Source organism: Anopheles coluzzii, chromosome 2 (assembly GCF_943734685.1).
Source record: "Anopheles coluzzii chromosome 2, AcolN3, whole genome shotgun sequence".
NCBI lineage: Eukaryota > Metazoa > Arthropoda > Insecta > Diptera > Culicidae > Anopheles > Anopheles coluzzii.
In genome coordinates, this window is record NC_064670.1 from 86,411,480 (window position 1) to 86,435,213 (window position 23,734).

At 43.0% G+C, this 23,734-nt stretch overlaps 2 protein-coding genes and 1 long non-coding RNA gene across 10 annotated transcripts in view; 2 read left to right on the forward strand and 1 right to left on the reverse strand.

Moving 5' to 3' along the window:
• The window catches only part of LOC120947867 (myc box-dependent-interacting protein 1), a 36,671-nt gene extending 22,212 nt beyond the window's left edge, over positions 1-14,459 (forward strand). For 4 of the 8 annotated variants that reach the window (XM_040363659.2, XM_040363658.2, XM_049610973.1 and 1 more), the window contains exons 3-10: positions 7,415-7,550; positions 7,652-7,842; positions 7,947-8,051; positions 8,120-8,372; positions 8,587-8,682; positions 10,134-10,739; positions 12,584-12,726; positions 12,819-14,459. In XM_040363659.2, the coding sequence (XP_040219593.2) occupies positions 7,415-7,550; positions 7,652-7,842; positions 7,947-8,051; positions 8,120-8,372; positions 8,587-8,682; positions 10,134-10,739; positions 12,584-12,726; positions 12,819-12,899 (1,611 nt within the window). In that variant the 3' untranslated portion in view covers positions 12,900-14,459. The remainder of the gene's footprint in view (positions 1-7,414; positions 7,551-7,651; positions 7,843-7,946; positions 8,052-8,119; positions 8,373-8,586; positions 8,683-10,133; positions 10,740-12,583; positions 12,727-12,818) is intronic. The other 4 variants (XM_040363661.2, XM_040363660.2, XM_040363662.2 and 1 more) reach the window with 4 other exon arrangements.
• Positions 14,460-18,343: 3,884 nt separating this feature from the next.
• LOC120951023 (uncharacterized) lies at positions 18,344-19,843 on the forward strand. The gene is made up of 4 exons (XM_040369498.2): positions 18,344-18,583; positions 18,666-18,909; positions 18,977-19,068; positions 19,142-19,843. The coding sequence occupies exons 1-4, from the start codon at positions 18,368-18,370 to the stop codon at positions 19,637-19,639; spliced, it is 1,050 nt and encodes a 349-aa protein (XP_040225432.2). The 5' UTR covers positions 18,344-18,367; the 3' UTR covers positions 19,640-19,843.
• Positions 19,844-19,997: 154 nt separating this feature from the next.
• LOC120951024 (uncharacterized) lies at positions 19,998-23,121 on the reverse strand. The gene is made up of 2 exons (XR_005751169.2): positions 21,981-23,121; positions 19,998-20,546 (listed from the first exon to the last, which is right to left on the reverse strand). It is a non-coding gene; the product is annotated as an uncharacterized LOC120951024 (long non-coding RNA).
• Positions 23,122-23,734: the final 613 nt, after the last annotated feature.

Here is a 23,734-nt window from a genome sequence, read left to right on the forward strand (position 1 = left end):
TGCAGCTGCCATCCTGCCATTACATTCCAACGGTTGATGCTACACATCTCCTCGACTATGATTTTCCCGGACCAGGCCTCACAGCTTCCTGCCGTCTGCCGGATGACGAAGTGCGTGTGTTGCCGTTTGGCTGAAGCGTTCACTTTCACGAGCTTAAGCTGCGTTGCGGAACTGCACCAGCAGTCTGCGGCGGCGCAAAAACAAAACCGTTTAAAAACATTTCCCATTCCACTTCCATTTTATTGCGCAGCGCCTCGATCGGTTGGAAATCGGTTTTATCACAAAACGATAAAAACTCGATTTTGCTTTTGCCACAATATCAAAAGGCCTCCAGTAGCCGGCAGTGATTTGTCGTAAAATGGCTGATCGCGTAGTGATAAAGCAAACTCGCGACCGGTGCTCCGGGTCCTGCTTGCTACTACTTTAGCATAGTTCGGCCACAGTTTTTGCAACCTGATCAGATCGGATCGCAGCGAAGGCAGCACACGCTGAGCGCCAATCGTAGTGCAATCGAAAGCAAAAACATATCGGTTCACTGCAAATCAAACTTGCTCGCCGGCAAGTGGAACGGTGCTGTTACATGCTCTTTGCCTTTGACTTGCTACTGCTACTTACACCACTACCACCCGGAGCTGTATTTATTCGGATTTATTCATTCCACGCAAAAAGGGAAAAAGTATCATTGTTGGGAAAAAATCGAAAAAACCTCTCGCTTATGATGAGGTTCGTAAGTTTCCACTGTTTTCACACACGTGCAAGATTAAGCCTTGGTTTGATTTGAGCGCGAGATGCAAAAATAAATAAATAGACAAATCCTCGAAGGAACTTCAAACACTCCCGAGGTGAGGTGGTGGTGGTTTTACTTTACCGCCGCCATCTGGAAACGCACGGCCGGTGCTCCGAAGAAAGCGCGCATTCTGAATCATCACACGCGGTATGACGTCACGGGTTTATTTTACCCTACGGGAATGGAAGTTTTTTATATGGTTGGGATGTATAAATCAACATAAAGTGTGTTTATCATAAATTTATTTATTCGCCTATCTAGGGTTTGCGTTTTTTGTTGTTGTTATTTTGTTGCATAGTTTCAATGTTTCATTGGGCTTCGGCTGGAACGTGTAATATTGCTAGAGAGGTTTCCACTTTGAATCGATTTTTTTTATTATTTCACTTCTTTTACTTGTTTATTGAATTGAACAGCCTTTTTTCAAAATGTGAACACCATTTATAAACGATTTTCCTAATGTTAAAATAAAGGATTAAGCTCTATACTCAAACCAAACATAGATTTTTAAGTTGGCTTTTTAATATGTTTGCAAGAAAGCAAATAAATTTTATAAAAATGAAAAATCGTAGAATACAATAAATATTAAATACAAACTAATAAAAAGTAGGAAAAAAGTGTTTCAAAAATAGCCCAAAATGTTCTAAAACATAAAAATAACCAATATGTATTTAAAAAATCAGTACAAAGGAAATGAAAGCATCATATCATTAAGGGCGGAATGGATGGTAACAAAATACCAAAATAGACATTGTTGATATATTTCACTTATTGCCAAAACAAATGCTTATGATTTTTTTTTATACATTTCTCTTTGTAATTTTCGATACAATTTTGGCATGAAATTCCTAAGATTTCTTTACCATGCTTTGATACCATTTCGCGTGTTTCAAATTTGTGATTGTTGACGCGTTGTTGGAAAAGGGACCCGATTTTGTGCGGTTGTTTGGATTCCTTCCCGAGTTGACTGACACCATACGTATGTATCCGAGCGACGTTTTGCCACACATGGACACCACCATGATCGTTCCTTTCTCCTACGATCCTACGGGGAGGGTGTACACTTTGCATCGCCTTTCACCAAAACATGCCGTTAACGCCGGCCGGCCGAAAACGTCCAGCACCAGCCTCGGCAGAGGTCGGAAAACCTGTTTTCGACCTGTTGCTCTATCAACACACGTATACACACCACCACAAATGGTACCCCCAAAACGGTTATCCCCATCATCCCTCCTCAATGCATCCCAACTCTCGGAACGGGAATCCCGTCCCCTTTGCCCCGAGGCAGGTCTTTCAACTTGGATGAAATGGAAACCTTCGCCTGTAACAGTGACTACCCTTACATCCTCTCTGTGCCACTGTGCTTCAAACGCAAACCGATAAAAAAGAGTATCGAATAGTTGTTGAAAGAGGAGAAAATATAGATCTGTTAGCCCATAAAAGGGCCCCCCTATGCCCCATAACAAGCACCCTGACCGTGACGTTTTGCAATCGAAAGACGGTCACGGGTGAGGTCGAAATCTGGGCGATAAATGCAGAGAGTTCGTTAAAGAATTCGTGATCGAACCACGCGCGCTACAGCGAACGAACGGAACGGTCACGTGCGTGCCGAATCGCGGGAGAAGTTGTGGCGGAACTTTCTCTCTGGAGCTTCCCTGGCCGGGGATGCCACGACTGGACGGGGAACCTGTTCCGGTGGTGAACCGCCATTCCCGGCGAGGTTTTTAACGCTCCTAGTGTGTATGTGTGTTGTTTTTGTCATCTGGGAGGAAAACTTTCATCCCGTAGCGTTTGTTTGTTGATGCCGATTGCCGTTGTTTGTTTCGTTTGCAGCGCGTGTTTATCAAAGGCGCTGTTAATTAACGCCGCGGGTTTAAAGTGTGCAGGTCGCGCAAACGCAATTGGTTGCTGTTATCCGCGTGCCCAATGGTGTGCCGTTGCAGTGGATGACCTAGCTATATCTTACCGGACGCTCAGATTCCTTGCATTCCTTCCCGTTCAAGCCACGTCTGTGTGTCTGTGTTTTCCGTTGAAAAATTGTTGTCGAGTGTTTGAAAGCGCAAAACATGGGAATGCAACCAATTTTTCCTATTTGTATTGTCAGTCAACACTCAAACAATCACGACACATAACAAAAAAAAAAAGATCCGCAGCGTTACATTTGAATCAATGCTTGTTGTTTTTTGTGTATACGATGTAAACAATGTCTGAGAGGTGCTTTTCATGCTGCCCTTGATTTTTTGTTTTTGTATTTTATATTTAAAAATTTTACGGTATAAATACTTCTGAAGAAACATTTTCTATTTTTAATGGTTGTAAATGTAGTGAATGTTGTAGATTATGGACTATTGATAAACAATGTCAACACAATATAGAGCATTTTTTGTGTTTCTTCTTCTTTTTGGCTCAACAACCGTTGTCGTCCGATGGTTTGCCTGTACCACTTGTGGGCTTGGCTGTCAGTGACTTATTCATTTCCTTCCATAGCAGAATAGTCAGTCCTACGTATGGCGGCACGGTCTAGTTGGGGCTTGAACTCATGACGGCATGTTGTTAAGTCGTACGAGTTGAAGACTGTACCATGAGACCGGCTTCAACCGGTTTGTTAAATAATTTTATAAAATGCTGGAATATTTCAATAATTTACGTGTTGTCAGTAATTTTTCTTGTCGACATAGTATACATACACAGTTTTATTTATATAAAGCTAATATACTGTATATATACTGTACAGGTGAAACATTTTACAAACTTTAACTTAAAAACTTTACATTAAATTAGAATGGTTATTTTCTGCACGTAAATCATAGATAAATACCATCTGACTGGATACACGTCCTTTTTTCTCAAATTGTTTGTTGAATTCTTACGAAAGTTAATTTTCGAGAATAATTGCTAATTTATTCAATTATTTCGAAATCTTAGGCTATGAATCGTTCATGGTGGGCTTTAACCATTGTATTTGATTCATTAAACATTGTTTTTATATCATTACAAGTCATTATAAACGTGTTAATTTGACAATGATGCAGGTGACCATTTTGCTCCACTCCCCTAAATTAAATTTTCCCTTAAATTTCATAACCATTTAACGGACAACATTTTATCCTTTCTGTTTTTTTCTGTTTCTTAAAAATTAATTTAGTGTATACAATTATCAATTTGTTTGGAAAATAATTATACATTTTAGTCCAAAATTGCCTTATTTTAGTTGAACAACTCTACTACTACTTAACTTTTACTGAACTCAAGTTACTGCGATGTTTCTGTAACTCGCTTAGCTCGAAAAACTGCTTTTAAGTCAATTTGATTTTCGAGCTTTCCAATAGTTTTCACATTTTGAATAAATGTATATTCAATTTAAGCAAACCTTCCATAGACTATCTCCTTCCATGGGGTTTGATTATCTCCATTCCAATTCCATCTGCAAATTCGAATCACTTTCAACTTTTTCTATGCTGATTGGTTTGACAAGAATGGTTTATTAATTGTTTTTACTATTCCTCCATCTCAACTGCATTTCAATTCTACTATAATTTACATCATCAAGCGAAAGATGTTTGCTAATTGTGTCTATACATTGACTGCCATTGACTGCACAAAGAAGAAGGGGCAATTATTCGCGGTCACGAATTTCGCGTCCGCTAAAATCTACATAACCAGGCACTTGGTAATACACTCCGACCGGCAAAAACGAAGCGGAAATCCTTCACAAAAATGATCAATTTTCGACCCAAAGTGCATTTTGATGGTCACGGCCCTCTCAGCGGCAACAGCTGGGACGGCGCGAGTTGAGGACGGAACCAGCAATGGAACTGGCTATGCTTTAGTACGCCTGCTTTCGATTTCATGCATGATGCCATTGCTTCGGGGCAATAGGATTGGTGCGATGATTTTTCTTCACCGCTCCGTTCCACACGCGAGCTCTTAGTTGGGTGGAAAAACTGGTTTGCTCAAATTGGCCATAAAAAACAAACGGCCACAAACGCTAAACTATGCACCGGTCGTCCGTCTAGCCTGTGTACAGAGTGTTGTGTTAGCCCAGTTGCATCGGCACTTATAAAGCTGGTACCGTTGGGTGTGCACAGATATGGGTGCAGTTGGCCGGACCCGCCACTAAAGCCGGTTCTGGTGGAGGTGGAAACTGGTTCCCGAGGGAAGCTAGATTGAAGTCATCGGCAGCCCACAAACCTAGTGCATTAGAGGCAAGTGTTCTTACCATGTAGAGCGGGAGAGAGTTACTACTCTCACTTTTATCCGATCGTGTTTATTTTTTTATGCTTTCGTTTTTATCTATTTTGCTGTTTGTGGAATTTAGATTTTACCAATGTGTCTTCGGGGTTACATTTTCAAAATAAAGTGTTTTTTCTCTGTGTGGTTTGATATTGAATTAAATGACTATCGCACTCATTTTATGATTAAGGAAATGTGTCTTTGTTGCTGTTACAAAACTGAATTGATAAAATGACTTACCACTTACTGTGAAATGAACAAAAAAACACACACTCAATGGAACAGAAAACAAGTGTACACAAACACAAAACAGCAACGTCATTGGGCAATATAAGCCATTCAAATGAGTAAGCCAAACTGTGTTGGAATTGTTGTTTAAGCGGCGCAAACACGCTCACAGAGGACACACAGGCGCAAACACCGCCATTGCTAGGGCTGGATAATGCAGGTGTAATTATTACGATAGCAGCGGGGTGTACATACCTACACATAAAAATGGTGAAGGCGTAGATATGGTGGCCACCGTTTGTGTGTGGGGGAGCGAACCAAATCGTGTTCAACATTGGCAAAAAGTTGGCCGGATATGTAGGTTATCAGTTGAGCCCTAGCAGCAGGGCTGAGATGATTTGTTTGCATAAGGCATGTTAGGTATGCAGATTTGGGAAACGTTCTCTACGTCTAGCTCGGTCGCGTTTCGATGTTAAGTCGGAAATTTGTTTATTTTATTTTCTGTTGATTTGATTTTACCTATCTGCTTAGTTATTTTCTAATTAAATTCAAGAAAATTAAGCCAACTCACTCTGTAAAGCTACGCAGCCCAAACAGTACGGGATGGCGGAATGTCAGGGAAGAGAAAATTACTTCACCCAACGCTCGTCATTAAATGTGCGTTAGGAACAGTGCTGTGTGTAAGGCTTCTAACGGGATGGATGGATCAACTTTCTAACCGACTGTATGGCCACGGCATGGTATCAAGCCATCATCCATCAGCAGTGTGCCCCTTCCGTATGGCACTGCGGGGTTTACTTTTCTCATCAACATGTACTCGAATGTGACTTCAGCTTAACAGACCACATGTCTCCCATGACCGTGGTCAGCCAGATGCAACTTGGTCTCACGTGATGACGACTGCCCATCATCTTGCTGCTGTAGGGGTTGAAAGCAGCAAACTCACTCGTTGTCTACCGTGGTGGTGCCTCCCTCTAAAGCTCATTCTATCGCGTACGGTCTAAAGGTACTCACGCTACGCTGATAGTAAAGCTTCAGTGATTAGCATACCTCGCAAACGAAACGCAGCTTATGGGAAACGCGCGTATGGGTTGATGTTGAATGCTCCAGCAAGGTAGTATTGGAATTAACTCCTCGCCTGGTTTTCTGCTGCTTGTGGGTAAGAAGCCACGCGTGACTGTACTTCGTAGATGATTTTTGCAAGACGATTAATAAATTTACCCTCAACCTTGACCATGGTGTGTGGGGGTGGTTGTGTGCCTTACCAGTGTGCTGTTGGTGTGAAAAGCCCTAGAGAGAAGCCGCAGTTCATAACACACAGTTCCCTACTGTTGCGCCGATGCTGTGTGTTTGAGTGCTCACTTGCGATTCTGGATGGTGCGAAATCACGTGGCGAGACAGACATCATGTGATGGATTAGGGCTTTGAGCTCTGGAACCTCCTGCAACACGGAACATTATGGAGAAGAGTAAATAAAATGGTTAAATTAGTTATACTAGTTTAATGTACTAATTACTATTTTAGTGCTATATTGCTAGCTTCAATTATTAGCTTAAGGCTTATTCACATCTCCCTTTGATGCAATATCGCCGCCGCACATCGGCTGAAATGTATGTACATTTCCGCTTCGATCCGCCATATGACCCACGACACACACACACCAACTTCTACTTCCCCGCTGGCATAAGGGTGCTATTAATTTGGGTAGCTAATTTTAGCGACCCAAGACACAACTGTCCCATTTCTCACTGGCTCGTAAAAAACGTCCACTTGAACAATTTTTAAGCTCTTCGCAAAACTCAAAACCCTACCAACCTTGCGCCAGTGATACTGCTGTGTGCTTGTGTGTCTAGTGTTGTGTGTGTTGGTGTTATTTTTCATCGACCAATTGCTCGGTTCCACCGTACGAATGTGGTGTGGCCCCTATGTTGTGTGGCGGTTGTAATATTTTTAGCAGCATCATACTTTCTAACTGCACCGTACACTACCTGAAACATGAAACAATTTCGCAGCCACTGTCGTAAAATGAGATGAAATAGATAAGCAGATTTATTTTCGATGCTTTTTAAGCAATATTTTTATATTTTCTCATTTATTCAAAAATAAAATCGTCTAGAAATTGAGCAAATCGTTACAATACTCTCCAATTTCATCTACTCCCCTTTGCAGCTCCTACAAAATCTTGGCAAAGTCGACCGAACGGCAGATGAAATTTTCGACGAACATTTGACAAACTTCAACCGACAGCACACCTGTGCAACCAGGCTGCAGAAAGAATTCAGCAACTACATCCGATGTGTTCGTGGTAAGTGTTGCGCGTTACTCATATATTAAAAAAGACGATGTTTTTTCACACACTGAATCATTTCTTCCCTTTTGGACATTATTATTATAATCACCATTCAGCCGTACAAAATGCCTCGAAAAGCCTCATGGAAGCCATTACCGAAGTATACGAAAGCCAGTGGACCGGCTCGGAAGTGCTGTACGGCCAGGCTAAAACGATCGACACACAGTACCAGCAGTTTTCGTACAAGCTGGCCGATCAGGTACTGAAGCAGCTGGACACCTACGCGCTACAGTTTCCGGAAATGAAGGTAAGCAAGCACCCGGCACGCCAGCAGCATTTGACGATTGCTCCGCGCACTTTGCTCTACTCTGGGTACGCCTTTTTTACATTTTTGTTTTTTTTTTTTTGCAGAAAAAGATTGACAAACGTGGCCGCAAGCTGGTGGACTACGATAGCCAGAGGCATTCTTTCCAGAGCCTGCAAGCGAACGCTGCCAAGCGCAAGGACGATCTGAAGGTAAGTGTGCTACTGCTGCTGCCCTCCCATCCGTCCTAAATCATATGGTGCGTTTCCTGTCGTTCCAGGTTACGCGAGGCCGTGAACAGCTGGAGGAAGCGAAGAGCACATACGAGGTGTTGAATTCCGAGCTGCACGACGAACTGCCGGCCCTGTACGATTCGAGAATACTGTTCCTGGTGACGAACTTGCAGACGCTGTTCGCGTGCGAGCAGCAGTTCCACAGCGAAACGTCCAAGGTGTACGCGGAGCTGGAAGCGATCGTAGACAAACTGGCCACCGAATCCCAGCGCGGCTCCTACACGCTGAAGAAGATCAACGGTAGGTGGTCTTCCCCACTGGACGACGGTAAAGGACCGTTGTACAGCGCTGTGTTGGGGGTTCACACTGTAAACCTTCCGCAAAGAAGTTAACACCACTTTATGCATATTCGAATGCACCGTTAAAACACGGGATGATACAAACGTGTTTAATTGTAAATGTTGATTTGTTTTCCCCCCATCCCTCTCTCCCCCTCCCAACGTTCCGTTTTTAGCTAACTCGAACCCATCTAGCCCCCAGCAGTCACCGGTGAAGGCGAATCTGTCGATTGTGAATAATGTCACTAACGGGTCGGCCAACGCTAACGGACGTGAGTAGAGCTATCTGTTTTACGATATGTTTGCCTTCGATCGTAAGATATCGACCACCACAGGTGGTCATTCCGCACCGTCCCAGTGCATCCATTGGGGATCGATCATCGTTCGTTATCGTCATCGTAGGGAACATCCATTATTTGTAGTTTCTCATTTCGGCATCACGCGCGTTACACGTAAAATCCAATCAATGATATGCATAACAACAATATCATCAGTATGGTTTTCATGCGTTCATCCAGATTCTGATTGCAAAATAACACAAACCCAAATCTCAAAGGCTCAAAGGCTGTACTTACATTCCCATTGTTATGTCGCTTTTTGGTTTCCTAGTAAATGGTTCGGTGTTACTGTGTTGCAAAATTTAGTCTATTTTTGTTTAAGTGTCACATCATGTTCATTTCATAAACACTGGTCCTATCCTATCCTTCCTCCCCGTACGAATTGCTACAATTGATTGTTTGGTCATTGATAAGATTTTATGGTGTTGCTTGCCGTCCTGCGCGCGCGGGTTTTTGTAAGCAAGAGTGGTAATAATATAAAGCTAATCTTTATTCAAAAATATGTCAGTATTAAAATTAATATTGCTTTTATATGTTATCATTTTGAAAATTAAAAAAAAAGCAAGTCCCATGTACACATGTACACATACACACTCCAGTTTTGACTTGATCAATATGTAAGCTCTCGGGTTTTTTTCTAAATTTTTAAATACAATTAAGTACAACTATACACACACACACTTTTAATACATAAATTTATTTTAAATTGGTTCCCATTGGTGATGTAAATATTTTTCAAACTCATTGGCGTGCTAGAAAGGGGTGTGTTTGACTTTGTATTTGTGAAATTATTTTTTCGGAATTTATAGACTAAAAAACAAGAATGTAAATAATGGAATGTAAAGACGTATGTGCAACAAAAAGTTGGGCACGATTCGTGAAAAGCTGAAAAGTTGCAAATAATTATATGTTACATTAGATCAAGCTTAAACCCCCCCAACACGAGTAGCTGAAGCATGCGTGTGTGACAATTTTGTTTTTTCTTCTTCTTCTTCTTTTTCTCTTCCGTGTTTTCTTTCTATATATCCTGCCCACTTTGTTTTTGCCTTACGGGCGTGCGCTCCTGCGTTGGTCTCACCATCACCTGTGCTGTGGAACGGAAACGCACACACACACACTGCGGCCAAAATCCGATCATACTGTTTTAACGTGTGTGCGTGTTCATAATTGTAAATGTGTGTGTGTATGTGTGTATGTGTGCGTGTGGCTCTCACTTTCATGCTGCAAAAACCCCCTCCTTCCCCTGCGCCTGCAAATCACCATTCTGCTCTATGGAATCGGATCGCCGGTGGAACGGAAAATCTTTCGAAAAAAAAAAATCGGGGAAGAGGAAAAACAAACATATGTCCTTCGTTTACTAAACCCCACCACCATACCTAAAACAGATACTTCCGCGCAAAGTGTGCTACCGTCGCCGAGAACACCGTCACCCAACCATCAGCTCGACCGGCAGGCGGATGGGCCAGAAGATGAAGACGACGAACCTTCCTACCAGAACACGGAAATGGTAAAGGCGGCGGCGGCGGCGGCGTCGGCCGCGACCAAAGCACCGACCACGAACGGTACCACCGCCTCGGACAGCACGGCGAAGCACGGCGAGCTGGAATTGAACGGCAACGGCAGCGCACCGAAGGAGAACGGTCAACCCGCAGCGACAGCGGTGACGGAAAGTGTTCCGGCCACCACAAACGGTACGCTTGATCACCCGCCGTCTGCATCCACTAATCAGCTTCCCCAACCCGACCACCACCACCAAACGCATCCGCCGACTGCGAACGGGCTGGCCAGTAATGCTCGGGGGGCGCAAGAGAATGGGGTACACGAAACGACAGTGACGGGCGCTAGTGCAAACGCAGCTCCGACAACGGATGTGCCCGCTGCAACTGTTGCCACAACGGCGGATGCTGCTGCTGCGGCTGCTGCTAGCGCTAATACAGATGCTGCCGTTCCAACGCCCACTACTACCGGTGCAGCAGCTGTTTTGCAAACAAGTAATACTAATGTATTTAAATCATCAACACACTACTCACAAACATACATAAACACGACGAGGTCCTTACGACTCACTGTTACTAACAACCGTTATGTAGCATGGTCTCTACTACTACTATCACTATTACTACTACCACTACTACCACCACTTTTACTACTTCCACTACGGTTACACGTGCGTACTTGTTCCGCGTCTCATTGCCATCTTTCTTCTTCCTATCGTGGGCTGAACGTTGGCCGTGGTAGACGATACGGTATCCTTGCCACACTTTCACCATCCCCACCACTCGCACCACCATCCCCATCATTTGCGATCCCACCAGAACCTGCCACCGGTCTACCAGTACCGGAACGCTCCCACCCAATTGGCTGCCGCGGGCACGGCAACACTAACCGCCTCTTCATTGCGCCCTCATCATCCTCCATCCACCGTAATCCTAACCGATCATCCACGCCACGTGTACCGTTCTACCGTTCTACCAACGCAAGCTGCCGGATCGGTGCGAATGGACAAGGTAACGCAGACGCCACCACTGCTTCCAGCACAACCGAACGCCGGCATGGCGGCAACGCTGGCGACACCCAAGACTACTTCCATAGCAACACAAATGTCCACCACTATGCTGCCAAGGCCTGAGGCTACTGAGACAGCGCGAAGCTTTTCACCTGGGTACAACGTTAGCGGCAGCGGTATGCTGTATGGCAATGTGCCCACCCTAACACAGCAGCCTAGCTATTCGCCCTTTCCGTACACCACCGCAAACCGTAATCTCAACAGCTACAATAACAATACTAACACACGATCGTCACCATTGATCGCACCACAACAACAACAACAACAACAGCAACAGCCACACTTAACAACAACACGTGTCAGTTTGAGCAATAATAATTCAATGTCGGAAATTATTTACAATATTCCGGTCGGTAAGTGGGGTGGGCTTCTATCCTATGTACTGACGTTTTTTTTGGCCTCACAGTTTTGGCATCCTTTATTTATGTGTATATGTGTGTGTGTATGTATGTGTGCGCCCGCTTGTATAATTATAATCCTTTTTTGTTCCTCCTTTCCCGAAGTGATGATCCTCCGGGAAGCTTCAATGGCACGTAAATACGTTTTGGATTTTGTGTGCCATTTTTTTCTTTAGCCGGTTATTTAGTGGTTTGCTTGCTTTACTTACCTTTTTTTAGGCTATATTGTGTGTTCCTTTTATCCATTTTTTTCTTCAATTTTACCGCCAGCACACAATGTTGTTGTGGGTGTGTTTCTATTTACACGCTAGACTAATATAGATAATACTTGGTTTAAAGTACGAAAAATATCCTTCCCAAAAATATCCCCCACCATCATCGTATCATCGATTTCGGTTACATTATCTCACGTTTGGATAAGATTTTTAAGATCATTTGTTCTAGAAAAAAACACGTGGCAAGCTTTCTATTTAGTTATGCAATTAGACCAACAATGAACTCTTTCATAGCGAGTAACATGTAATTTTAAGTTGTTATAAGTATTTTGTTCAAAAGCTATTTGTTGAAATCGTTTGCATTCAGTGCGGTAGAATCATTTTTTGCAAATGAAATCATTTTCTTACACAAAAACATTTCTATCTGCTCTACAAAAATCGACACAAAAAAAAATCGCCAATAGTATTACTGATCGGTTCTTACTTTACCTGTACGATCACGTTGCACTTACTCAAACCTCTGTAAACCACTCTACCTCATGTTCGAGCATTACTCTGACCTTTAGTCTAGGGTTTGGTGAGGTAAAGCTTTCCGATCGTGTATGTTAACGTGGACACCGGTTTTTTTCTTCTTCTTTTCATACCACCATTCACAGGTGCAGCGACAACGGACTTGCCACCGGGTGTTTTGTATCGCGTGAAAGCTACGTACAAGTACGTCCGAGAAGACGTCGACGAGCTGAGCTTCGAGGTGGGTGATGTCATCAACGTGGTTGAGTACGAGGATCCCGAAGATCAGGTATGGTTTTATGTTTTTCTTATTTTGTTTTCGATAAGAAAAAGACGCATTTAATGTTACATTTTTCCACACTTTTTCCCCGCCCGCCACAGGAGGAAGGATGGCTGATGGGCAACAAGGAAGGCACAAACGAGAAGGGCATGTTCCCGGCTAACTTCACCCGGCCACTGTAAATTCGCCATTAGTCGGTTCGGTTTTACCTAAGGATACCGAGACGTTTTAACACCGGAGAATCCCATGAATCGCAAACCATTTTTTTGTTGTTTTCTGGTCGTCTAAGCTGCAATGAGTGAAAGGAAATTCAGCAGCAGCATCTTCCCAAGCCATCTTCCGAATAGAACATCATAAGCATGTAGAGTGACCGATAATTGTATCCACACACACACACACACACACACACACAAAACGTGTTTGTTACCACCATCCATAACGCAGCGGTTAGGCATTTGAATATTAGCTGTCCCACACATCCCCCCCAAACACACACAGAAATCGATATAGTGTAGCAAAACGTACACCGGGTACACCGTTATTAAAAAAAAAAGATTCGAAATGGAATTGCATCAGTGGCGCTCACCCTCCACCCTCAAATCACCACCATCCCGACAGTCAGTTAGTAGTTAGTTAGTCATCCGTTTACTGGCGGGACCGAGTGAGTCACAGGTGGTAGAGAGCGAGCGTTTTGTTGTGTTGCGTTGCGTTGAAAGCAGATGGTTTCAGTTTTCGGTTTTTAATTCCCTCACGTTTCACCCCGTAGTAGCCGTCCTGTGTATTTTTGTTGCGTATTATTTTATTAGTAACCACGGCGCCCGCAACATTGCAGCGCAAGTGTGGTGTTTGCGCGCCACCCTTGATGGATGGTACCGGGTTTTGGTAGTGAAGCGAAGCAATGGCGCAATCTAATAATTGTAGTCTTCCTTGTCTTCCCGGTTTCGGTGAAAAATAAGGCAAATGTTGCATATTAGTAATATATTAACCCCTTTCTTTGTTTATGCACACCCCTATGCGCCGCGGCAATTGTATGTGTTGCTACGGCTACTGCTGCCCTACACGAAATCGTTAATACCGTACGCGCAAGTCATCATCTAACTATCTATGAGCATAATGTCGTCGTTGCGTAACAATGGAAAACTAATGAATAACGTGTGCCTTTTTATTAAAGAAAAAGAAGAAGAAGAAAGGAAGCGAGAGAAAAACAGAAGAGAGCAAGCAGAAGAAACTAAGCAAAAGCAATGATTCGAAAACAAGAGAAAACAAAACAAAATCGGCAACTAACGAAATCTTTTTTCTTTCTTTCTTTTTCTGTCTTAAGTTAAGCTGTTATTATCTCGTTATTTTATGTTATTTGAAAGGCAATTGTTCTCGTTGTTTCTTCCCCATACACAATCCTTCCCTAACAGAGCTATTTTTAGTTTGCCCTAACTTTTTTTTTCCTTTTGTCTGTAAAAAAAAACAATTCATGAGAATCAAATATAACTTACTACGAATACAATCGACAAACAAACAAAAATACTGCTGGTTTTTTTTTGCAAGGATGTAAACCATTTTCGTTTTGTGTATTTAAACAAAAAAGAAACAGATAGAGCGAGAGAGAGAGCGTGCGAACAGGAGGAGGCGGTAGAAGGTAGAAAGGTAGCAAGCATTTCTTCCCGATGAAACACAACCGGCAGTTTTAGGTGTAAGCGATGAAACCCCCAAATCGAAAGAAATAAATAAATCATTTTGTTTGTGAACATCGGCGTCTGGGCTGTGTGTTATTTTGCTATCAAACTGGGGAGCAATTTTGTCTTGAGATTGATTTGGACTTTGCGTAAAAGTGAACGTTAAATTTTGTTGTTTTCTTTTTAGAAAAGGAGATATTCAATTTTCCAACTATTTAGACTATAAAACATATTTAAATAATAAATTAAAGGCATTTCCTTTTGACTCCCCGGTTTGTTCACCGTGAAAAGAAGTTTTAGCGGGGAATGAAAAAGAACCTGCATTTAATTCATTATTTTTATATGTTTTATGGTACAGTGGAGCGCCGTTTATCCGGGCTTCTCGGGACTTGACTTCGCCAGGATAAGCAAATAACACGGATAATGAGTCAAATGATATATTTTATCACCAATCCCTGGTTATTTTTTGGAATTTTTTCTTATTTTTTGATAAAAATAACCCAGTCATGTTTTTCGAAAGAGAATTTTAAAAATTTGCCATGCATTATAGTGTTTTTGTAATGACAATGTGCTCTTATAACCGCTTTTTCAAATATCCTCCTCATAACCCAATGTCACTTTTGTATGAAACTGTCAACAATGAAATGAAATTTCTCAACAACACGGATTAACGGAAAGCCGGATAAAAGGTATCCGGATAAACGTGCGCTCCACTGTATAAATAATTAGGGAATTGAATATCCTATTTTTTGGTGTACGATAAGGCCCGTGGCAACGCTCATCGGATGCGATTTTATCGGACGAGATTTATATGGGATTTGACAGAAAACGTCGGACGTGCGATTTCGTCGTCCGACGTTATCTGTCAAATCCCATATAAAAATTTGACAGGTCGTCCGATAAAATCGCATGCGAAAAAGCGTTGCCACCGCCCTAAGCCATATTCTGATCAATATTTAATTAAATACAGTAGAACGTCGATTATCCGTGAACGGATTAACCGGCGGGCGGCTTAACCGTGCGCATAAATCTGACAGCTGTTCATACATACGGCGAAAGTTTACAGCGATAATCAATTGGGTAACCTGTTTCTTGTGCAGCTCTGTAGTGTCTAGGGGTATTTTCGAAATTCATTTTTGTTCATGAACAGTTGTTAACCTTCAATTATTGATTAAAATAATATTCTACTAACGATTAATCGATTGATTCTAGGTGAATTAATAATAAAACTAGTGAATTTCATACCCAAATAGCCAGCTCGTACTTTATAGCTGATTTAAGGCTGTTTAACGAAAAATCGTTCCGATGTCGTACTTTGTGGCTGATTAAGAGATAGACGGTACTTTGCGGAACTATGGAGCTTTTTAACAGGCACATGGTACTCTTTGGAACTTTGCGGCAGATTAGCACTATGTGTAGGGTTCATGATGGAACTTAGGCTTGAAGGGTACTGAACTTGGTGGAACTTTATAGCTTTTTAATGCATGACATCGGTACCCAAGCGCCACAGATTAAGCTTAAACGACTGGAAAATTGAATATCCATAGAAAAAAATGAAAGCTCCACAGCTTCATTGGTTTGATCAATAGATGGCGTATTACAACTCATCATTATATTGCTATCCTTTTCTTGCAATGTGTTTCGACAAGTTTCATCTTATCATGACCTATATAGCCTTCTAACTTTCTGAGCAAAAATCTATATGAATGGTCGTGTGGTCAGATACGTGGGTATCAACACCAACGACCATTACTCAAATCTCACTTGCTTCAGCCCAAATAGCCAGCTCGTACTTTATAGCTGAATTAGGGCTGTTTAACGAAAAATCGTTGCGATGTCGTACTTTGTGGCTGATTAAGAGATAGACGGTACTTTGCGGAACTATGGAGTTTTTTAACAAGCACATGGTACTCTTTGGAACTTTGCGGCTGATTAGCACTATGTGTAGGGTTCATGATGGAACTTGAAGGCTTGTTAAGAAAGGGTACTGAACTTGGTGGAACTTTATAGCTTTTTAATGCATGTCATCGGTACGAGGTGGCTCTTGTCAAAGTGTCAAAGACGGACGCAGGCAATAATCCCATTGCTGCTGCACAAGTTAGATTCGTTAATTGAATTTTGTGTAATTCATCAATACAAAGGATTTAAAAATATACACATGTGTTTAAACTAAACAAATCTTGTTGTTTATTTCATCGATGACGCTTGCTTGAAAATAAAACACACAGAAAAATAATCCCTGGCATCGTGGCATAAGGAAGCTGCTTAGGCGCTGTTGGAAAGACCCACATAGAACTTTGATGCTGTTTATCTACTGCAAAAGGCGAATTAGAGCAGCGATCTTTAGCGTGCCAAAATGAGCTGCTTAAGCAATTCTGGCTATTTGGGAGTACTGGTGGTTTCGGTTGGAGTTTAGTATTTAAACAATCGTATCGCCGTTCTAGTTCTATCGATGCATAACTTCAATGCGAAACCATACAACAGTACAGAGGAAATGAGAAAGCTCTCCTCCAAGCGATGAAGCTCAACTGGTTGGGGTATCCCACCAACAGAGAGCGCCACCAGCTTCTTCGCTATTTTTAGAATGCATGAGTCGTTTGGCGTCTGCTAAACGAAGTCTTTCTATATTCCGTTTAGGTAGAGAACTTGAGTCGTTTAGAAGCCGTTTAGTGGTCGTTTAGTGGATTTGTGTCACTTGGGTACAAGGTGGCTCTTGTTAAAGTGTCAAAGACCGACACCGGCAATAATCTCATTGCTGCTGCACAAGTTAGATTCGTTAATTGAAGAATGAATATTGAGTGAAGTGATTGTAAATTATCAGTAAATTGTGTAAAATTTCGTGTAATTCATCAATACAAAGGATTTAAAAATATACACATGTGTTTAAACGAAACAAATCTTGTTGTTTATTTTATCGATGACGCTTGTTTGAAAATAAAACACAAAGAAAAATAATCCCTGGCATCGTGGCATAAGGAAGCTGCTTAGGCGCTGTTTGAAAGACCCACATAGAACTTTGATGCTGTTTATTTACTGCAAAAGGCGAATTAGAGCAGCGATCTTTAGCGTGCCAAAATGAGCTGCTTAAGCATTTCTGGCTATTTGGGTATGTTTTATATGCGTTTGACATTTCTTGGACCATTATCCGTGCAAATCAATTAACCGGCTGCCCGGATAATCGACGTTCTACTGTATAGCAACAAAAACTCACCAAATTTCAATTTTTTAGGAAAGTAAAGAAAAGAAAACCATATGTTCCTGTAAAAGACATAAAAGAAACAAAGGAATTGTGATCATAAAATAATTGTTGACTGCAAGTTAGTTCATCTGATCGTCCTCCTTCCCAATGCTCCTTCGATGCACTTTGGAAAATGCACCTCGGACGAGCATTCAGCAAAAGCTTTCACCTTTCGAGTGCGCTTATGCTCAGCTGTAGCTCACTTCCCAAGTGACATTTGCTCGAAATTGTTTTCCCATATCTGCTCGCTTAGTACTCGATACGCTTGAAATTGTGGATTTGTGTGTGATCAAGTGTGTTGAAAGCGCCAAGATTTTGTGTGTTCGTAAATTAGACGTTCCTCTATCGATGGACCATGCCGTCGAGCTCATTTTTCATTCATAGCTATGTTTTTTTGATGAAAAACAAAAGCTAATTTTGTGTGACGTTATTTTATAAAAATGGATATTATTTATGTATAAAATGGGAACATGGCCGACTATGACGATAGGAAACATCATTTCCGAGGGAATATAGAAGAAATTAACATAAAAGCCGCTTCACAGTTGATTTTACAGGACTTTTTCTAAATTCCCTTAACCTGTTGCAGTTTAAGGGAAGTTTAAGGCTCCAGTTTAAGGGAATTTGCTCAAATTCCCGATTATTCGTGCTCGAAAATGTCAATTGGGTTGGCTCACCTCAAAGTGGCAACCGCGGCATTGCAACTGTCAGCTCGGGCGCTGTTTTGCTCAAAGTGCAGTATATGGTTTGCGATTTTCTCCTGGATGGTAACGTTGTTTACGTCTCGATTGGTAGTGGAGCATGGCAAGAGCGCGACGAATATGAAAATTGTCGCAACAAACCGTTTGCCTTTACCGTGCTGGAATACTGGCTTCACAGGGTTCTCATTTTTAAAGAGTATTTGCCGTTTTACTTCATTCCGGTCAGCAACATGAATATAAAAAGGGAAAGAACGAAGGTAAGATATTTATGGTGGCAGACCGATAACCGATGCTCGTTAGTTTTACCTACACACTGTACGCCTTTGTTTGTACTTTTAGACCGTAGATCTAGGAGCGGAACGTACCAGGACACTGATACAGTTCATACAGGCGATACCTTACCTGTGGAATAGCAACGACCCGCTGTATAAAAATAAAAAATCTCAAGCCGAAGCATGGGAGTCCATTTCCGAGGAGATGGGTGTACCAGTGCCGGAACTGAGACATAAATGGGCTTCCCTGCAATCCTCGTTCCGTCACTTCCTCGTCCTGTATCAAAAGGGTCGAGCATCACAAAATTGCGGTAAGTTCTCTGGGTGCGAATGTGGCCTAATGAACTGAGCTTAATTGGAATACTTCAACCCTGTCAGAGGGCGGTCAGTTGCCGCGTAGAAGATGGAACCTTTACGATGATATGTTGTTCCTATTGGCTAGCGGCAAGGAAAGAACTCCGGAGAGAACGGTACATAAACCTAGAATTTTTGTGTTTTAGATACATTCTTACACCGTCAAATATAATTAACACCTCCAAACAGGTAATCAAACAGAACAACGATTCCACCGAGGACATGGATCAATCGATGGACGCAGTTTCCCATCTCGCTGATACTAAAACGGCAACAGGCAACTCGCTCGAAATGTCAGGGCAAAATCCTATCGAGCGGACCGTGCCCCCGCCTTGGGCAGCAGTTTCGCGTACACCGATCCGGAAACAGATTAATTCACGGCACGTAAGCTCGGTAGTCGTTCGGCAGGACCTGTACGCGAAAAGGAAGGTGATGTACCAGACTAACCCTACCTATCAGCGGCGTAAATCGAATGAGCCTGATGATGCTTCCCCCGGCACCACCACACAGAAGGATGACCGAGTGACCAATAGCTACTGCGATGCGCTCCGTTACGGGCAGAATGTTGGCAGAGTGTTGGCACAGTTGTCACCGCAACGAAGGCATGCGGTTATGATCAAAATAGACGAAATTCTGCTCGATACGGCGAAGGAGAGATATCAACAACAGTATGGAGCTGATCCTTAGTTACTACTAAGCCAGTAAAAAGGCAAGGCTCTTAATTAAGCATTTTATTGTGTAGAGGCGGGAGGCCAGCGGATGCGATTTAATATTGTAATTAAGTACGAATAATCTAAGGACATGAATCTGTTCACGTTCAACTCAAATTATAAATCATTCATTGCATTCTCGAAAGCTGAAAGACAAGATCGTTTGAGTTGAACTTACATATATTTTAGTCCTTAGTTCTAATTTATTTTAGTCCTCATTTTTATTTCTCAAAACTAACTGGCAAGTGAACCTTTGTTTTCGGATACTCAATACGCAGTAAAATTTTGTTTTATTTTGATGTCTCATAAATTATTCGAATTTCTTTACCAAGGGATTCATTTATAAATGATTAGTTTTATTTAATTTTTTCTTTCGGTTCAGCTTTGACGTGAATAACCAACAGCGCTGGTATTAATTTACTTTTCTCATGTTTTTTAACGCATATTATTCTATGATCGTTTACGAAATGCACATGTACCTCCGTGGCAAAGGGTCCCAATCACTCCAGTAGATCTGGTTCCACCGCTTGTATCCTGTTAACTGGATAAGTGCGGACTTTAATTGCCTTGATGGATGGAGTTAATCAAACTCGATTTTCACAGCTAATCGTATGTTATTTCTCCTTCCGTTCTAAAGCGTTTTCTATCCTCTTTCATAACCATCGGCAGTGATAGCCTCCTGAACAGACGGATACATAGCTCCGGAACTATAGGAGTGCAGTTTCGGAAAATCTGGCTTGATTCCTGTTTAGTGTATATATAATTTTTGCTATAATGCGGAATGTCATCCATAATCATCGAACAGGATGTACAAGATGCGTCGCGCGAGCGATGTGTAGTTCCAGGGTTCTGGAATTAAAGCAGTATATTGGTCTCCTCGATTCCTGAAATTACAAAGGAAACATATTGATTTAATTATATATTATTATATGTAGTAGAACTAGTTTCATCTTATGCTAATTTAAACGAAAAGATCAAGGAATGGCCACATTTTTTATCTTTAGTCGATCGTCAAACGTGATCGGGGAAAAATAATTCGTACCCAAGAACGAAACACACACACACGTACTGGGGCGCACGAACGTTCCAGCCGATAGCCGTATTTTCCCCATGCACACAACACCCCTCAAGCACGCTACGTGGAAAGAAGGGAAATGGGAGGGGGTGGGGGGAGTTTCCACCGCAAAAGCAAACACACATTTGGCAACGAAAGGGAGCGACGGCCTGTTTGCCCCGAAGCGAGGATCTCCACGGATCACGCCAGGAAGGCGGAAGAAGGAGTAGACTGTCCACAGGGGTCTGCGGTCCGGGCAGGGTGTAGTGCACACTGGGGTGAATCTGAGACGCGCTCCAATTCGTTCTCAGTTCACTGTCACTAGCGAACGGTCCAGCCACTCTCTCTTGCTCTCATTGAAAATATCCAGAGACTATCGTCGAGTACAGCGACTGGGAATGGCTGCGGCTCGGTATGCGCGTTTTACATCATTGATTTATTTTATCGGGCGAGGCAGATTTTCATCTCATTCATGTTCTCCCGTGCCTGGCTGGCCCAGCGCGTGCTCTCTTTCTCATGCTTGCTTGCTTGCTTGCTTGATGTGGGCTCCCTACTTGCACACAGTACAATTTTTATGGGTATTCTACACCGTGCCGACCAATCACACGTATTGTCCTCAATCCTTTCGCAATTACCCTTGGTGGAAGAACATTGGAATGAGTCTTTTCGTCTCGAACTCTTGTTCGTAACGATGCAACAAAACCTTTAAATTCTCGCTCGGACCATTTCCCATAACAGCAATCAATGTTCCGGTGTTGTCATCTTATCTCACTCTACGCACACACCTCACAACATCCATTCTCACGATACAGTGAATCTCATGCTCACTCTACGCCGTGACTCATTCGGACACAATGCTCGCTGCATCTCGGTCGGCCAGCCAGAACGAAAACAAGCACAAAATGTGACCCAAAATGATTTCTCTTAAAAACCAATGGTGTTCATGGCTGATCTGGCCATTTGCTTGCGGCAACGCGCCTACGGGTCGATTTTCAGTGTCCCATGAAAAAAAAACCTACTTTTCTCACGCTCATCTCATCTCACTTCCAAAACCAAGATCCGAGGAAATGACAAGCTGATCCCATCGACCTCTACTACTACTACAACTGACTGCATCATCCTCTCCATGACTTTTGCACATCAAAGAACGGACACACATACACACTCACGCATACAGGCACATGCACACACACACACGCACACATCGACCCGCTCCCACTCGGGACCACTCGCAATGGATTGAGAAAAGGCTGCATTTTCTTACATTTTGCTTCCGCTGATAGCTTGACTGCACTTGTTTCGAGCTTTTAATTTGACACCATCATCATCATCCGAGCCAGCGCAGCCTGTAAGACGATTCCTGCTCGCTGCTACTCCCTTTGCTGCACCCTCCACGGCGACGTTCACGTTCACTTTTGCACAATTTTCATCTCACTTGCGTCGCGCAACTGAGAATCATCCTCGCCCCACGACACCGAAACTGGAGTCGGTCGACCACAGTGCGGATTTTGCCACCCCGCCCTTGTGTGTATTTTCGCGTAGTTTTTCTTCGCACCACCGACAGGGCGCCGTTGCACTTTTTCTTTTCCCCCTGCGAGCAGGCGCAACCACACTGCCCCACACTGTCCCACACTCCCTGATGGTGCGGAGACGGGACGAGCAGCAGTCGCTGGATGTACCGTGGTTCGACCGTGGCCGTGCGTGCGTGACTGCCTGCCGGACACACAGACGGGTACAGACGGGTGGCGAAAGCTGGTACCAGGAGCACGCATTCACGTACACCACGGCAAGAGGCGCTGCTGTCGACACACACGGGAATACGCGCACGGTTCCTCAATCGGCCATTAAGATGACGCGGTCGTCGTCGCTCTAGCTGGGCCTCGGCGGATCGGCGGATATGTTTTCTGCACAGCTTCGGGGCGTGAAGGCTCCGCAAACAACACGCACACGCGAACGCAACTGCTTCCCGGACTGCACGACCGGATGCACTTTTCCGGCTCGATTTCGTTTGCGAAGGCAGGCCAAAATCGCCACCGTTTTCTTTTACCGTGAAAAGAAAAGACTTTTTCTTAGCTGCTTTTTCTGCGCTCTTCCACTAGTGATGTGCGCTGTGAGCAGAACTGTACAGCTCCATCCAGCTCCGATATGGAACAAGATTGAGATGGGCGCTATCCGCTCCGGCGCTGGGTTGATATTCCCAGCAAGCCTGTGCAGCCGTTTTGCTGCGTACGCAGTCCAGGCGATGTTTTATTTGAAAGAGCGGTTTCGGTGTCATTTCAATCGTTCCTCAAAAAGTGGTACTTTTACGGTGTCATAACGGCGTCTGACCGCCGAATGAAATCATCGAAGATTCCGTTCAGCTGATGGAAAAAGACTGGTGCATTTTGAAAATACCAAAAAAGCTTATGGCACCCCAAGCGTCACAAATTAGGCTAAAACAACTGGGAAAATGTCCGTTTCTATTCCGCCGCATTGATTTTCATCCACTATATGGAGTCTTTTCACAGGGGATGTTAGCTGGAACCGTCCGCGATGTTTACATTTTATTGTAAATAATTCAAAAAATAATTTAAGGGCTTTTAGTGCTGTTTTGTGATACAATTGTGTTGCTTGACAAATAATAGATAATGCTGCAGCTGGATGTGTTGCTCCGTAGCAGCGGGTGCTTTACACCGGGTCGGGTATATTTTTCCTTCGTCGACCGGAGAGTGTCTCCGACTATTAAAAAACGAGCGATTCTGAGGTTGTGTTCGAATGCGCTTCCTTTATTTAGGTTTTCATCTCTTATACGCTATTAAGTTGCTGACCGTATATAGGTTAGCAAACTGTCGGCCTTAGCACAATTTTTCGATCGAAAAAATTTGATCGATCCGGCTGTCATGTTGGTGTCATTTGACACTCATTTCGTCACCATGGTGTTCATTTTACTGGTCTTAAAATGAACTATACTACAAAAATTCGATCGTTCTGCTTTGTATGGGGAAAAATCCGCGAGGCATTGAGCTGCGGAAATTATCG